Consider the following 13,945-nt stretch of genomic DNA (forward strand, 5'->3'; position numbering starts at 1 on the left):
ACCCATTTAGGCTTATCAAAACACCACACTTTGGAGCTAATTTCTCATTCATCCGGAAATGGATTTCAGAAAGTAAATATACCACGTTCATCTCCTTGCGGAGAGAAACGCGCTTGTCTAGAGATCCGTAAAAAATTATTAGCGGAATCTATTTCAAATCTCATCCAAAGTTTATGTTTTTAATGCCCCCGTTTCCAACAGTTTCTTCTAAATACGACGTCCTCTTTCTTTGATCCGGCCCTCTCGTTGTTAGACTTCCCTTCTTCTTTTTCTCTGCTTCTCTTATTTTTTTTCTAACGTGAAAAACCTTTTAACAATATAACCTTATGTGTATATTTATACACACTAATACCCTAATCCTATTCCTAGTATGATTACCCAAATAAAAATAATAATAACCGTAAATAAAATATATACACATATATTATATTATATATATATAAAATTATTTATGATATATATATATATATATATATATATATATATATATATATATATATATATTCCTCACACAATAAAAATAAATAATATATATTGCTAATTCAAATCCTCTACCATGTAGGACTCTAGTTATATTCATATACATGACACATATAAATATAAATAAATAAATAATATATATTGCAAATTAAAATCCTCCTTCATGTAGGACTCCAACTATATTAATATACATAAAACATATAAATATAAATATATATATATATTTATAAATCCTTTTTAACTATACTTACCATATATATGCATAAAGTCCTATACATATATACTTACTATAAATATATAAATATATATATATATATATATACACACACTCATGCATAAATCCATGGGCCTTTAAACCATCCCAAATCCTTTAAGGTTTCATTCTCCAATCCAAGATCCAAATCCTTTGGTCCAAATAATCCAAACCCAATCCATTAAATTTAAATAAATAAACACTTAATATTAAAACAACTAAATACATGTAGCATATAATCAAATAAAAATGAACAACCAAGTCATACTATACAAATAAAAATCAACACACCAACAAATCAATCAACAATCAAGTACATCATCATACCAATAAATCAAATAAACAAGTAAACAAATAATTAATTTAAAATAAATAAATCCATTAAATTCATTTAAAGACAATTAATTCAATTAAATAATTACTCTAAAATATAGAGGTATTACACTTTTCACCTTCCAATCCGATCGATCGAAATCCATCTCAATCAATCGAAATCCATTTGAATTGATCGAAGCTAAGTGTTCAATCGATCGAAGTCCTTCGATCGATTGAAAATGTGTCTTTTGAAATTCTAGAAAATGCTTTGGCCGTTCATCTTCCACCCTAAACCCTAATTTTTATTTTATTTTATTTTTCCTTTTTCTCCTTATTTTTCTTTTTCTTTTTTTTCTTTCTTTCTCTCTCTTCCTCCATTTCTCTTCTCTCTCAGCCAAACCCCTCTTCTCTCTCCCCGATTTCTCAAACTCTCCCTCTTATCTCTTCTCTCAATCTTCATCTCTTGATCTCCCCTACCCCACAATCGCGAGACCACCAACCCCAACCCTCTTCTCCTCTCTTGCCCACGAGCCCAAGGAACCCATTCTTGCCCAAGAGTGGCCAAAACCGGTATCAACCTCTCTTTTCTCTCTTGGATTCTCTTCTACCTATCTTCTTCAGCCGATTTAGGCCAAGGAGAGTTCGTTCCAAGCTCTGACGATTTTCTAAAAAATTTGGCAAGACTCAGGCGAGTCTCCGGTCATCTTCTCCGTTCACGGTAAAGCCGAAAAGCTTCGATTCCTCATGAGTTTCTCTCTCTTCACTCCCTCTTCCAATCTTTGGCCTGGGTAAGTTGATTTGCATTTTTTTTAAATTTTTATCTTATTGTATTTCATTTATTTTCTTTATTTTTTATTTTCATTTTTGTTTAATTTTTATTGTTGATTTTTATTTTTGTGAATATTCTATGTATATGAAAAATTAAAAAAATGGAAAATAGAAAATGGTATATATATATATATATATATATATATATATATACCATTTTCTATTTTCCATTTTTTTAATTTTTCATATACATTTGAATTGAAAAATCAAAATCAAAATTAAAAATATATAATGAAAAATTTGCAAAAACAATGACCTTTGGATTGTAACTGTTGCTTACTTTGTTTTTGGTTGAATGGAGGATGGAAAAATCAAAATTAAAAAAAAATATATATATATATATATATACCATTTTCTATTTTCCATTTTTTTAATTTTTCATATACATTTGAATTGAAAAATCAAAATCAAAATTAAAAATATATAATGAAAAATTTGCAAAAACAATGACCTTTGGATTGTAACTGTTGCTTACTTTGTTTTTGGTTGAATGGAGGATGGAAAAACATTGATGAAGAATGGAGTATGGTAGTGTAGTGTAGAAGGAGAATGGGCAATTATTGAATATAGATTTTGATTGTGGGCGGTGTCCCTTTTACCGTGTTGAATAGAACTTAAGATTTTGCCATGATTGAACTATGTGAATGCTTGAGAATTGTTTGACTAAATATATGCATGATTATTTGCCTTTCTTGAAATTTGTGAAATGCATATTTTAAGGGGAACCCATGCCGAATTTTTTTATTTTATTTTATTTTTTTATTTTTTAAATTGAACTTGTGTTGTGGTCTTACATTCTCTAATTGGCAATTAGTTAACTTTTGCAGGTTTGAATTGAAAAAGGGAAATTGCAAAAGAGAATTTAAAGTTAGATTTTTTAATTGAATTGAAAGTTGTCTTGTGATTCTTGAATGGATTTGAAATTTGAATGTCATGAATTTGGAAAGTTTGTTTCGGAATTTGAAATGGAAACTTACTTCTCAAAATGATTTTGATTTTATTTTTGGAAGAAATGGATTGAAAATGGACACTTTTTGAACTTGAAATATTCTTGACATTTTGAACTTGTAAAGGCATTGAAAAATTTGAATTTTTGTGATCATATGACGACCCTGGATTTTTCAACCTAGTGTGTCCTGTGATGACCCAAAACGGATCAAAAATGTGGAAGCAAAAGATAGAACAATGGTCTCTAGAGATACAACACTCCTCTAAGACACCAATGTGACCCTCAACGAGGTCACGAAACCCAAAGGAAGAAAATACGGAAGCAACATTTAAAAAACGGATTAGAATGAACCTAGGGGCAAAATGATCATTCCACACTAAAATGGGTGCCACTGTGCACACCATTGAAAAGACAACGAAAAATTAATAAGGATAGACTCAAGAATCACTTGATTCGGAGTCCGGACGACAAAGATATCAAGTTCTGAAGTCGAAAGAAGGGAAACCCTATCCCGGTTCGAACCAAAAACAGACACTACCTTACTAAAACTTGAATAACTTGAGCCTCAAGAATAATCTTAAACTCTAATTAGTAGCATTGGAAAGCTTATTTCGACGCAATCAATTTAGATTCAAGAACGGACCAATTCGGAGTTAAAACGAAGAAGATATGATGATTTGAAGTCGGAGGTGCAGTGCTGAACCAAGACACACACACCCGTGAACAGTACTTCGAGCACTCGAACAAGGACTTTGAGTGCTCGAAAATTGCCCTAAGAAATCTGCCCAAAGTTCTAGCGCTCGAACTCCCTATTTAGAGCGCTCAAACTCCTGTAGGCTGCTCCTAAAATGCTGACTTGAAATGCAATTTTGAGAACTTTCTGGGCCTTTTTGAGAAAAACACAAAGAAGAAACTACCCTCAAAATCATGTTTCCTAGCCAACCATGCCAAAAGAAAACTTTATTTTTCAAGTGAAAACCTCAAAATGCTCTTATGCTCAGTTTAGGCTCAAAACGGCAAAAAAATGTAAGTTTGCACCAAACATACTTTTGACCCCAAATGCACTTCTAGGCTGAAACGAATATGCACGCAAACCTAATAAGTGATTTTGAGCGCGCGGAAATGGTCCGCGGCTCCAGAAAACGACCGATGCAAAATCCAACCCCCTGACGGCCAAAAAGGCGAAAATGAATTTGAAATGGAAATTTTGAAAACCAAAATTAGCAAATGGTTGGAAATTACCCTTTGGCCCTTGGCCACACTTCATGCATGATTAATGAGATCCTATGGAAGAATCAAAACGGAACTCCCACACCCGATGCAAACATAGTGAGACAAAACTTAACATTTTTTCATTATTCTCATGATATTTCATGAAGTCAAAACTACATAGAATACAAATACATGTCATTGGCCTTCGACCTCATCTTATACATGTCAAATACATTGTAAGGAGTACACTCATATGCACATTACATGTTTAAATTCAAATATACATTTTTTGACATATAAGGCTACAAATGGCTTTTCAAGCCAACCTTTACAAGAAATGAAAATCTTCAAGTCCACCAATCATCCAAGCATGACGAGAATTGCAACCTTGATTCTTGTACCTGAAATATCCCCCAGTATCGTAGGGGTGAGTAACATAAAGCTACTCGTAGGAAATGAGCATGCATCGACCTACGTTTTACAAGTTTGCATGATTTAATTATTGTGATTCATTCCACCTAACGTCTATGTCAAAGGTGAGACTCAAGGAGCATCCTAGCTACCTAGGATTATTTCTAGCATCAATCACCTCATTCATGCAATTTTAGCAACATAGGGTCATGCTTACATAAAGCAACAACATAGGAGCATGCTTACACAAAGCAACAACATATAGATTCTCAAGGTAATCAACTTGAAGTTTAAAATGCAACATCAACTAAATATAAAAATTTAGCATAATTAGAATATCTAATACCACACATCAAGACATAGGTTCTCTAGGTTATCAACTAGAAATCTAAAAGTGTGAAATCAACTAAATATATCAATTTAATATGGATGTACTTAACAACATCAAAATCGCCAATAACTAAAACCACAAGTTACAATATAAATATGATTGTTAACTTGGAATTGAATGCGAAAACAAATAATGGAAGACTTGGACATCTAAGCTCGGAATTCTGCCGAGATCTCAATGGTTATTCCGGGCACTAACCCGCAGGGAAGACCACCCTAAGTGCGCACTACCTCAATGACTTAGAGGACTCACGTCCCTGTACTAGAGCCAAACCTTAGCCATCTTAACTCAACAATGTTCCAATATTCCAAAATTAAACCAAATAAGTTCGCAACTTATACATAACTTATATAATGCATGAAAACACCTTGCATGCACAAGTAGGTTGAAACCACACAATCCATGCCTTAGAGTTTCAATTCTAAAATGACATACATAATGTTAATTACAAAGTGTGCAATTCACTACACATGGCATCAATATATTCTATAAAGAAAACATGTTCTCATGAATATAAATATAACAACAAAGTTGTCCAATGCTCAAAACACAATCAAGTGAATACATAACAAGTTCAAGTCTATGATTTGAATATAGAAACAACTTCTAAAATACCAATAGATCCACGGAGCCATTAGATAGAATTTAATTAAACAAGGTGATTAAATTCTCTAGATTTCAAATAACCTCAAATTAATATATGTTAAGCAACATATCATGGTCTTTACATATATCATATCAAAAGTGCAAAATAAGCAAGATATCATCAAATAGAATTTAATTAATTTAAATCAATTAAATCTCTAGATTTCAAAAGTTGTCCAAATGATCTCAAATTAATTTATATCAAGCACTAAGTCATGGTCATACCATATATCTAGTCTAAGATGGATTACAAGCAAAACACAATTTACTATAATTTAAATCAAATTAAATCCATTTATTCTCTAGATTTGAAAACTCATCTAAATCAATCCAAATTAATATATATCAAAGATCAACTCATGGCCATGCCATTTACCAAGTCTAAAATGAGTTATAAGCAAACTACCATTAATCATAATTTCTCAAATTAATACACTACATGCATACAAGTTGTATAAGCATAAAAAACATGCAAGACAACAAACATATAACCCTATAACATTCCCTACCTCACTAGAGAAGTGTCTCTCTAGAATCCAAGGCAAAATCAACACAAAATGGAAAACCCTTCTAGGTTATGAAGGAGAAGATGAGGGGAACAAAATGTATTCCCAAGTTCAAGCTTGGAAATCAATAGAAGGCTCTCAAAAATCAAGGTCAAAGCTTAAGGCTTTAGGCTCCATCCATGGAGGTTAGGGTTTTCTTTACAAGAGAGGGAGGAAATGAAAAATGATGAGGATGAAATGTGAGTGGAGGGGATAGAGATCCTCCACTCACTATGTGCTATTACACTACCTTACACACACACACTAATGCAAGATCAAATTGTGAGCCTACACTTGTCACAAATCCAAGGCTCCATCCTAGGCTAAATCTCAAGCCTACACTTGTCAACCATCCAAGCCAACAAGTGCACCAATCCTAGGCCAACAAGTGGTTAATCTCTACCCTCCACATGTCCTCATCCAAGGCCTCAAAATGTTTCTACACATATCACAACAAGTGGACCAATGAGAGTGTGACACTTGTCATACTTTCCGGAAATTACAAAAAAATCCTTTTTGAAAATATCTTCCAAATTAAATTGCAAAATGGTCCCTAAGACGAAAAATAATTACTTTACAGTAATTACACAAAAATCCCTAAAGTTTAGTAAATTACAAAAAAGTTATGCATCTATACCCTTTACAAGAAAAGTAAGCACTTAGCATGCTTTTCTATAAAAGTGAAAATACACATAGTATGGATTTTAAATATCGTGGATGCATGCAAAACCGGAATCAAATCCGAACACGAAAAGTGAGGTTATGCTAACAAAGTGATAACCGAGAAAAAGATGAAAGTGAATAGTGTCACAAAAGTGAAAATGTGAAAATGACTCGGTCCTCAAAGGAAGTCGTCAATCCACCGAAAAGAGTCTCAGAAACCATTCTCGAGTACTCAAGATGACACTAAGTGACGAGAAACCGAACTCAGAAAGGAAAAGATCAACGGAAAAAAATATCCGTGAAAATCCGAGAAAAGGAAAGGAATGAAAATGACCGGGTCATTACAGATCATAATCCAACTTGTTTCATTTGATTGTTTTAATTATGAAATGTATGGATATGTTTTAAGTTGCCTTAATTGCTTGGAAGAATGGCTTGACTTGAAATTTTGTGCTTTTGAATTTGAAAATGCAAAGTCTTGTCTCAAATGCATAAAAATGTTTCAAATGGACCTCTTTGAAAAGTTTTGAGTTCCAATTGCCTTTTGCTCTGTAATGACCTGGTCATTTTCTTCCTTTTCCATTTTTCTTCAAATTTTGCAGATAAATTTTTTTTTCATTATCTTTTCCTTTTCGGGTTCGATTTCTACCTCTTAGTGTCGTCTCGAGTGCTCGAAAATGGTTTCTGATACTCTTTCCTTTGGATTGACAACTTCTTTTGAGGACCGAGTCATTTCCACATTTTTTTTGTTTTTAAACACTATTCATTTTTTGTCTTTTCCTTATTTTGTCCCCTTCTCGTTTTTCACTTTTACTTGCATAACCTCATTTTTTGTGCTCGGATTTGATTCTGGTTTTGTATACGTTCATGATATTTAAATTTCATGACATCTACATTTTTACTTTTGTAGAAATGCATATTAAATGCTTACTTTCTTTGTAAAAGCCATGAAAACAAGACTTTTTGCAATTATCCATAACTTGAGAGGTTTTTGGGTAATTAAGTAAAGTAATTATTTTTCGTCTTAGGGACCATTTTGCAAATTAAATTGGAAGATATTTTCAAAAAGGACCTTTTTACAATTTTCGAAAAATGTGACAAGTGTCACATTCCTATGGTGCCACTTGTTGATTTTGTGGTGGAACCACTTAGAGGCTTAATCTCATGACACATGGAGGTTGGAGATTCACACACTTGTTATCCTAGGATTGGTGTACTTGTTGGCATGGATGGTTGACAAGTGTAGGGTTAATATTTAATCTTGGAAGCTTACTTGGATTCATGACAAATGTAGGACTCACATTTGGTCTTGCATTAATGTGTGTGTGAGAGGTAGTGCAAGAGCACCTAGTGAGTAGAGAAGCCCACCAATTTAGCTTAGGGTTTACACATTTTAATTCATTCATCACTTTCCTCTCAAGAACCCTAAGGAAGCCACCATTGGAGAAAAGCTTGACTAGTAGTTTTGACTTCATTTTTGGTGCCCTTTCACTCACCTTAGAACTTTGAACTTAGAATACTTTTTATTCCCATCATCCTCTTCTTCAAAACCTTTGAAGGATCTAGCCTAACTCTTAGTTTTTCTTTGGTATCTAGAGATTCAATTCTCTAGTGAGGTATTGATCTATTATTTTGAAGTATTTTTATGTCATTATTGAGTGTTTTATATGCATGGAAGAGAATGACTTGTATTTTGCCCTTAAACTGTTTTAACTTGAAATTAATCTTATCAAATTAAATATAGAATATGAAAATATACTCAATTAGCTTTCATTTAGTTTTGGTTTCACATAATTTGGATTTAAAATGAATTGGTTATGAATTTTTGAAGTTGCAAGCTAATTGTTGGAAATTTGAAGCTTTTCCTTTTCAGTCCGGAAATGAATTTTTTATATAAAGTTTTGATGCTTCAATTGCCTTGAAATTTTTACTGGAACTTTCTCCATGGGTTTTACACTACTCAGAATTTTTTTACGATTTTAGAGCATTTATAATTTTTTTTAAAAATACGAAACTATCTGTTATCCATGTTTTTATTGCAGCTGGAAAACATATTTTTAGATGATTTATTTCACTAACCTTTTGACATTGGATCATGGCTTAAATTTTCAATTTTACACTCTCATATGTTTCCTTCCAAAATAAATTAGGTTTGCCCAATTTGGATGTCAAATGAATTTTTCATGAATTTTCAAAGTTGGAAGCTACGGGCTGAAAATGTGTTTTCTGGGCAGAAATTGTTTCAAAGTTGTGGGGCAAAACTATTTTAATTGGGAAAATATTTTGTTAAACTAAATTGATATTATCAAATTAAAGTGTTTAAGCTTTCATTGGGCTTTAGATTCATTCAATTTGGGTTAGAATTGAATTTTTTATGAATTTTACAAGTTGAAGGTAGCAAGCTGAAAAATTTGTTTTGCGGACCGAAAATTTGGGGTGATTTCATTTCGGTGGTAATTGGGATTTTTATTCCAATTGAGATAGGGAATGTTTTAGGATTATTTGTGTGTTGTATTGTGTGTTTGCCATGATTATACAACATATATGTATGCCTTGTATCAAATCTAGAAAGTTAGTAATTTTTATTTCTTTGTATAAGATTTAAAATTTATGATGATGTATAACTTTGATTTGAATTGTAACATGTTAGGAAATTATGCTTAGATATGTTGGTTAACATATATTAAATTTGGATCATTTGATTAAGAATTACAACTTTTATTTAATATTTATCTTTAGTGAAAGTTTAATTCACATGGTTGTATCAAGCATTAAATCAAGTTGTAATGTGGTATTTAAATAGGCCTTGGCATGTTCTCTAACATAAATTAAATTGAGGGCATTTGGAATTGTTTAAAAATCTAGAGGAAATTAATTAATTAGCTTGATTAATTTTGTTTTAAGTGTTTTAATCACTTAACTTGTCATTTGATGTTATATATATGATGACCATGACATGTCTTTCAATATATATTAAATTGAGGTTATTTCGATTAATTTGGAATTTAGAGAATTTAATTATTTATGTTTAATTAAATTCTACTTTATTACTCCATGGATTTAATTACATTTTGGAAGTTGTTTCTATATTTAAATCATGTATTTGGATTTAATGTATGTTCACTTGATTACTTTTGAGTATTGGATAACATAGTTGTTATTTTTATATTCATGAGAATATGTTTTTCCTTATTGAATATATTGTTGCTATGTGTAAGGAATTGCACACTTTGTATCTGACATCTTACATGTCATAGTAGTTGTGAATTTTGAGCATGTATTATATAAGTTTCCAAAATTTGGATTATGCTTGGTAAATAGTTGATATCTTGTATATACATGTTGATATATATACGTTGTTGCACAATTTGTTGATTTTGGAAACTTGGGGATGTCGGGACTTAGTTCTAGTACGGGGGATTGTCCCTCTATATAGTCTAGTGCACACATAGGGAGGTTACCCATGGGCTAGTAATCCTAAAGTAACTATGTTGTTGGTCTGATCCGGCGTGACGTCCGAGTATCCACTTTGTTTGATTTCATATTTCATTTCAAGTTGATAACTAGATGATATCGTAACTTGTTGTTCCTTATTTGATTTCCTATTTTGAGCTTAAGATGTAGCTTTGTGAAAGCATGCTTCATGCGTTGTATTGGAAGTTCCATTGTTGGTTAAATTGCATCGATATCATAATTTGTGTTTTGATGTTCAAATGTAGTTTAGGAATGACCTTATAGATTCATTTTGAACATAGACGTTAGGTGGCATGACCCACACTTGTTGTTTTCGTATTTTGGATTTCAAGTTGAAGACTTTGAGAATCTATATCTTGTTCCCTTGTATAACATGTTTCCATGTTGTTTGAATTGCATGAACAATGTGATTATGATATAAATGATCTAGGTAGCTTAGGATGCTCCCTAGGTCTCATCTTGATATAGACGTTAGGTGGCATGAACCCCTTTAACATGTTTCACCATAAGGTGATCAAATTGTAAAATGCTAGGTCGATGCATGCTCATCTCCTACGAGTAGCTTTATGTTATTCACCCTTATGATACTGGGGCATATTTCAGGTACAAGACTCAGGATTTGAAGATTCCATTGCTCCTTGGATGGCTTACAGTTTCTAAGTTTCTATTTTATGCAAGTGTTAGCATAAGATGCCTCTTTGTAGCCCTATTTGTTTGAACTTGTATTCGTTGATTCATATATGTAAAGTGTACGTAAGTGTACTCTTTTCAGTGTATTTAACATGTATGAAATGAGGCCGGAGGCCAATGACATGTATCTCATTTTCTATGCACTTTTGTTTTCAAAGTTTATTATGAAAATATTAGAAAATGTTAAGCCATTGCTTTATAACTTTCGCATCGGGTGTTGGAATTTCATATCTTTTCTGCCCGGACTTAGAATCAGACGATTCTTGAGTCTAATTTTGTTCATTTTTCGTTGTCCTTCCAATTGTGTGCATGGTGGCATCCTTTTCAGTGAGAAATGACCATTTTGCCCTTAGTTCATCTCTTTTCAGTTTAGGCATTCTTGCTTCATTTGCTTGGCTCATTTGAGTTCCGTGGCTTCATGGAGAGTCATTTTGGGGCCTTAGGGATGACGTACATCTCTTGAGGTCATTTGGCTTCTTTCGCTTCCACATTTCGGGTCCGTTATCGGGTCAACTTCCGGTTCATCACTAACGCACCGGGTTAAGAAATCCGGGTCGTTACATGCTCAAAATTCAAGTACATTGTTTTGGTAAAATGATCTTTAAATGTTAAAATGCTTTGTGATCACACTTGTTGGGTTTCAAATGATTAAAAAGGAAATTTTTGAACTTTGTTTTGAAAAATGAGAAGTCGAGTTGCATGATTCCTTCTTTTGTTATTCATTCATTGCATGATTCTTGTCATGAAGCTTGTATACAATGCAATTGAATGTTTTAACTCCATAGTTTTAAAAAATTCTAATTTTGCCCCAAAAATGTAGAGTAATTCCAAAGTTGACCAAAATGCAGCTGTTTGAGTTGAAGCTTGTTCCATTTGGTTCCTTTCCATCCATTTGCATGCTCTAAGTGCCTTTGAACTTGTTTGTGATGCAATTCTTGATTCTTGCCATGCTAGGGCACAAGTTTGTTATTTTCTGACCTTCCTTATCATGATTTTGATCTTCTCTTGCAAAATGAGATGAATTCCCATTCCAACCTAACTTTTTGAAGTCAAATGATTCAATTGTTGCTTAATGACTTTGAAACTTATCAAACGTGATCTCTTTTGAATAATTGTGCGCCCTTTGAAATAATTGCAACTTGTTGGTTATTTATACACCATTTTGCACACACTTATGTCATATTGACAATTTTTAATAGTTTTGTGCATATTCAGAACATATCTTCTTGGAATTGCTCTTTGACTAAGTTTGGGGGTGTGTCATGGTTATTTGAATTTAAAATGCATGATTTGGATGATATTTCTGTTCTTTGGCCTTGGTATCACTTCTTGAGCTTAACTTGAATTATGAAATACAATTTGAACCAAGTTTGGGAATATGTCTGCTTTATCTGGATATTTATCTGTTGAATGCCATTTACTTGATCTTATACACTTGTGATCCATTCCTGAGAGCCAAGTAAGGGCTTATGACCGAGGTTCTTTTTGGTCCTGATTTTGATTCTACAATGGTAAGCTTCTTGTAAACTCAAGTATTTGACCATTCTTTGCTTCATTTAAGCTTAAAGGGGGTCGCGAGCCATAAACGATCATTTTTCTGCTTATCTATTGCTTAGAGGGGGTCACGAGCCATAAGTGATCATAGGATGTTGATTTTATTACATTAGAGTACAGGATATTTCTTTGTCTAGAGTCTGTTGATATTTGTACATCATTCAGATATATGGCATCTCATTGCATACTATGTCAAGGATTCATTCTTGAACTTGTCTGTCATGACATGCTTTGGATTGAAGTGTTTTGCAACCGTACATTCCACTTAGTCTTTATTACATGACATGCATACTTCTTGAGTCCTAGGTTGACATTTGCCATGATTATATGCTCCATGTTATCCTGTTTCATCCATTTGATCTTCACTGTTGCACTTGTAGACACTTTCACTTAGGAACTGATACGTTGTCATCCTAGGGTCTACTTGTCATATCATTGCAGCATCTACATGAGTTTTAGGTTTGTGAATGCACGTTGCATCATTTATGCACAGCACAGCCTATATTTGTCCTGTTGATCATATTTCTGCTCAAAATGTTCCAAATGTGACCTTTCTGCCCTCTATGCCAGCACTGTATTATTATGTATATCTGAGATTGCTTATTGTGCTTTAATCTATTTTGTCTAGCTGAGATACTTGTGAAGCCTTTTTAATCATTTCTTGCACAAGCATGATCTTATTTGTTTATTCTCTATTTCTAGTTGATTCAGGCATGATTTGTGTTTTCATTATCAGTTGCTTACCTTATCCTCTACCTGTGCACTGATTTATTCTTATTGCTTTTGCAGTTGCAGCGCCGATAAAAGACTCTTGCTAGGAAAAGAGTACAGAGAGTTCCACAGCCTCCTCCATCTCCAGAGGCAAAGTCTTCGTCGTCTTCATCTTCTGCATCTACAGCAGCCCATTCCGAGCCATCTTCTATGGAGGCCGAGCATCCTATTGTTCGAGAGGTTCCAGCTATTTCCTAATCTCGGTGGAAGCTGGAACCCAAGTACAAATTCGACCGTGATTTATTTTTCGAGTTGGACCAGACCAAGTGGTCTTATGATGAGCTTGTTCGGATCTTATGATAAACTTGTTCCGAGGGCATCGATGCTATCATGACACCGGCAGACACAGTTGTCCATCCTCGGTTGGTTGCATTGTAATGACCCGATCATTTTCATTCTTTTTCTTTTTACTTAAATTTTACGGATAAATTTTTTCTGTTGTCTTTTCTCTTCTGTGCTTGGTCTTCCGTCACTTAGTGTCATATCGAGTGCTCGAAAATGGTTTTTGAGACTCTTTTCTTGGGATTGACAACTTCCTTTAAGGACCGAGTCATTTCCACATTTTTCATTTTTCGTCACTATTCACTTTTTGTCTTTTCTCGGTTTCTTTTTTTGTTGCATAACCTCAGTTTTAGCCCTCGGATTTGACTTCGGCTTTGCATGCATCCATGATATTTAATTTCTATGATATTTACATTTTTACTTTTGTATAAAAGCATGCTAAATGTTTACTTTTCTTGTAAAGGGCATGGATGCATAACCTT

The 13,945-nt window shown here is 33.2% G+C and overlaps 1 protein-coding gene across 2 annotated transcripts; it reads left to right on the forward strand.

Moving 5' to 3' along the window:
• Window positions 1–1,263: 1,263 nt before the first annotated feature.
• LOC132268312 (uncharacterized) lies at window positions 1,264–13,620 on the forward strand. 2 transcript variants are annotated; one of them, XR_009469278.1, is made up of 2 exons: window positions 1,264–1,836; window positions 10,770–11,043. XR_009469278.1 is itself a non-coding variant. In XM_059769154.1 (2 exons), exons 1-2 carry the CDS (start codon window positions 1,793–1,795, stop codon window positions 13,513–13,515), a joined length of 360 nt encoding a protein of 119 aa, XP_059625137.1. In that variant the 5' UTR covers window positions 1,283–1,792; the 3' UTR covers window positions 13,516–13,620. The 2 variants fall into 2 exon arrangements, 1 of the variants encoding a protein (XP_059625137.1); XM_059769154.1 differs by lacking the exon at window positions 10,770–11,043 and adding an exon at window positions 13,200–13,620 and having other exon boundaries at window positions 1,283–1,836.
• The last annotated feature ends 325 nt before the right edge of the window (window positions 13,621–13,945 follow it).

This window comes from Cornus florida, unplaced genomic scaffold, assembly GCF_030987335.1.
Source record: "Cornus florida cultivar Cherokee Brave unplaced genomic scaffold, ASM3098733v1 CherokeeBrave_3.0.0_Hap2_Chr08, whole genome shotgun sequence".
NCBI classification, from domain to species: domain Eukaryota; kingdom Viridiplantae; phylum Streptophyta; class Magnoliopsida; order Cornales; family Cornaceae; genus Cornus; species Cornus florida.

Bases quoted from the DNA above. Each gene is read 5' to 3' on its own strand.
- LOC132268312 (XM_059769154.1), top strand. From the start codon at position 1,793: ATGAGTTTCTCTCTCTTCACTCCCTCTTCCAATCTTTGGCCTGG. The intron at 1,837-13,199 runs GTAAGTTGATTT...TTGCTTTTGCAG, and splicing joins TCTTCCAATCTTTGGCCTGG to TTGCAGCGCCGATAAAAGAC.